The sequence below is a fragment of the Apteryx rowi genome, unplaced genomic scaffold (assembly GCF_003343035.1).
Source record: "Apteryx rowi isolate R43461 unplaced genomic scaffold, aptRow1 scaffold_570, whole genome shotgun sequence".
In the NCBI taxonomy this organism is placed as follows: Eukaryota; Metazoa; Chordata; class Aves; order Apterygiformes; family Apterygidae; genus Apteryx; species Apteryx rowi.
The window spans coordinates 1-2,604 of record NW_020450839.1 but is presented as its reverse complement, the minus strand read 5'-3'; the positions used below and the strand labels follow the sequence as shown (position 1 = coordinate 2,604).

At 71.5% G+C, this 2,604-nt stretch overlaps 1 protein-coding gene across 1 annotated transcript in view; it reads right to left on the bottom strand.

Annotated features, from left to right (window-relative positions):
- Window positions 1-2,492, bottom strand: part of PLPPR3 (phospholipid phosphatase related 3) — a 7,025-nt gene extending 4,533 nt beyond the window's left edge. The window contains exons 1-7 of the mRNA XM_026082255.1: window positions 2,406-2,492; window positions 1,991-2,176; window positions 1,615-1,744; window positions 1,192-1,387; window positions 963-1,097; window positions 630-831; window positions 27-527 (exon numbers count right to left, since the gene is read on the bottom strand). Of these exons, the coding sequence (XP_025938040.1) occupies window positions 27-527; window positions 630-831; window positions 963-1,097; window positions 1,192-1,387; window positions 1,615-1,744; window positions 1,991-2,176; window positions 2,406-2,480 (1,425 nt within the window). The 5' untranslated portion in view covers window positions 2,481-2,492. The remainder of the gene's footprint in view (window positions 1-26; window positions 528-629; window positions 832-962; window positions 1,098-1,191; window positions 1,388-1,614; window positions 1,745-1,990; window positions 2,177-2,405) is intronic.
- Window positions 2,493-2,604: the final 112 nt, after the last annotated feature.

The following is a 2,604-nucleotide window of genomic DNA, read 5'->3' as shown; positions in this document are numbered from 1 at the left end:
GCGGGCGCCCGCTCGGCCCCGCGCGCCTGCACCGTGGGGTAGAGCGATGGCGGGATGCCGTCGTCGGCCCCGCGGGCGCCCGCCTCCTCGGCCAGCGTCATGCTCCGGCCCTCCAGCGACTTCTGCTTCCACTCGGTGATGAGCTGCTTGGAGCGGGAGGCGTCCACGGGGACGTGGATGGTCATGTGCCGCCGCGCCGGGTCGTCCATGGAGGGCGTGCTGACGCGGGGCAGTGTGTTGCTGAAGGTCACCATGTTCTCCTTGGCCATGGGGCTGCGGGGCGCCAGCAGGTCCACGTCCACGCTGGCCCGCTTGAGGCTGCCCAGGGAGTTCTTCTCGCGTGGCACCGGCCGCGCCGCCCCCTCCAGCCGGCCCTGCGGGTTGAGCTCGTCGGTGCTCACCGACTTGTTCTGCTGGTAGACGGAGTCGTGGCCCCGCTGCGTCAGCGCCCGCAGCGCGTCCTTGGCGGGCGGCGCAGCTGGGACCCGCTCGGCCGGCGCGCGGAAGTTACCCACGGCGTGGTACGCCTGCGAGGGACAGGGGGGGTCAGCAGAGCCCACGGGGCGGCCCCGGCCCCGGCCCCAGCCCCGGCCGGCATCCCTCCCGTCCCGCCGCCGGGCAGCGCTCACCAGGTAGGCGGCGATGCCGGAGCCGATGAGGAAGCCCACGTAGACGTCGACGGGGTGGCTGCGGTACTGGGTGATCTGGGTGAGGCCGCAGATGCCGGCGGCGATGGCGAAGGCAAAGACCAGGATGGGCTTCAGGAGTTTGGTGCTGTCCGAGATGATGGAATTGAAATACATCTGGCGGAGGCGGCGGGGCAGGGACAGGCTGTTAGTGGCAGCCCGCGGCGCCAGCACCCGCAGCCCCCCCCCCCACGTCTCGCTCCCATGCATGCAGAACTGCAATCCGGCACATGCGCGGCTGTGCACGCATGCACCCACCGACACGCACAGCCGCGCGGGTGACCCTCGCCTGCACGTGCCGCCAAGGGGCCCTGAACGCGGAGCCGTGAGCCGGGCAACGCCGGCGAACTCACCGAGACGTAGACAGCAGCGAAAGCGGAGAGCGTCGCGTGCTGAGACGGGAACGTCTTCCTGCGAAGGAGAGGACGAGGCAGGGTCGGCGAGGCCTGACCCGGGGCGCGGGGCAGGCGGTGCCCCGGCACGTGCGCCCCTTCCCGGGAGGTACCTGGCAGACAGGATGGCGTGCTTGTCCGGCCCCGAGCAGATGTCCTGGGTGACGTAGGGGTTGGCGTCGCAGGGGGTGCCCAGCAGCGTGTAGTTGGGCTTGCAGACGGTCAGGAAGAAGGGCGCGTGGTAGCCGGTGGCCAGCTGGATGACGTCGGTCACCAGGGCCGTGGCGCAGAGTCCGAACACGTGGACGCCTGCGGGAGGCGGGCGCGGGGCAGCAGGTCACCCCGGATCCGGACAGCGCCCCGGCGCCCGCTCCCTGCCCCCTGCTTCTCCGCTTGGGGCCGGATCCGGAGCAGCTCCCGGAGCACCCAGGGGAAGGGCCCGCAGCCCCCCCGGCACTGCATCCCGGGCGCCCCGCGCTGCCGCCCTCGTCCCCCCCAGCCCCTCAGAAAGGTCCCGCGGCGGCGGCACAACGTACCCACAAACCTTACGGTCCTGCGCAGGAAGGAGTTGAAGTTGCAGCCGCCGGCGTTAATGCTGCCCTCGGCGCCGCTGCGGCCCTTCAGCCGGGACTGCAGGCAGTAGACGATGCCCTCCCCGACCATGATCTGGGGGGAAGCGGCAGCTCAGTGGGGCCCGGCCGCGTGGGGAGGGGGCGCGAGGGCGGTCGGCAGCGCTGCCCCGTGGGGGACTTTGCAGGATGCCAGGCACCGCCAGGCTTCCCACGATGGGCCACGCTGGGGCCCCGAAACCCGGCCCCAGGACCCAGCTCGGGCTGGGACGTCTCCAGCGTGGTGTGGCCAGCCCCGTCCCTGACCCCATCCCTCCGGCAGCAGGAGCCGCCCGGGACGCACCGAGGCCGCGGGCGCCGCGAAGGCCAGGCTGAGCAGCATGAGCAGCGGGATGAGCTCCTCGTTGGTCTCCACGTAGGGCATGGAGAGTGCCCGGTCGTAGCACTGGAAGCCCACCTTGGCCGGCTTGAAGAGGTCCGTCAGCTCCAGGAAATACAGCGTGATGATGGAGGAGGCCACGATGGGCAGCTGGGGATGAGCAGGAGCGAGCTGGGACTGTGGCGCCGGCTCAGGGACACCCTCGGAGAGCCACTGCCACGGGGCGCAGAGCCACACATGGAGCACCCCCGAGTGGCTCCGATGGCCCCAGCATCGTGCAGCCCCCGGGATGGGGCATCTGGGTGAAGCCCCCGTCCCCTTCATGCCAGCTCCATGCTGGCTCCCCGAGCTGCAACCCTGGCCCCCATCCCGCGCTTACCTCCACGAAGTAGAAGCAGGGCAGGAGAGTCATGCTGTCCTTGGGCGCCTTGGCCTTCTCCTTGGGGGAGATCATGGTCGCGCTGGGCTGCGCGGTCACCCTGCTGCGGGGCAGGAACCCGTCGGCAGCGTGGCGGAGCCAGCGGGCTCCAACCCGCGAGGAAGGTGCCAGGCAGCTCCCGGCGCTGAGCCGGCTTCAC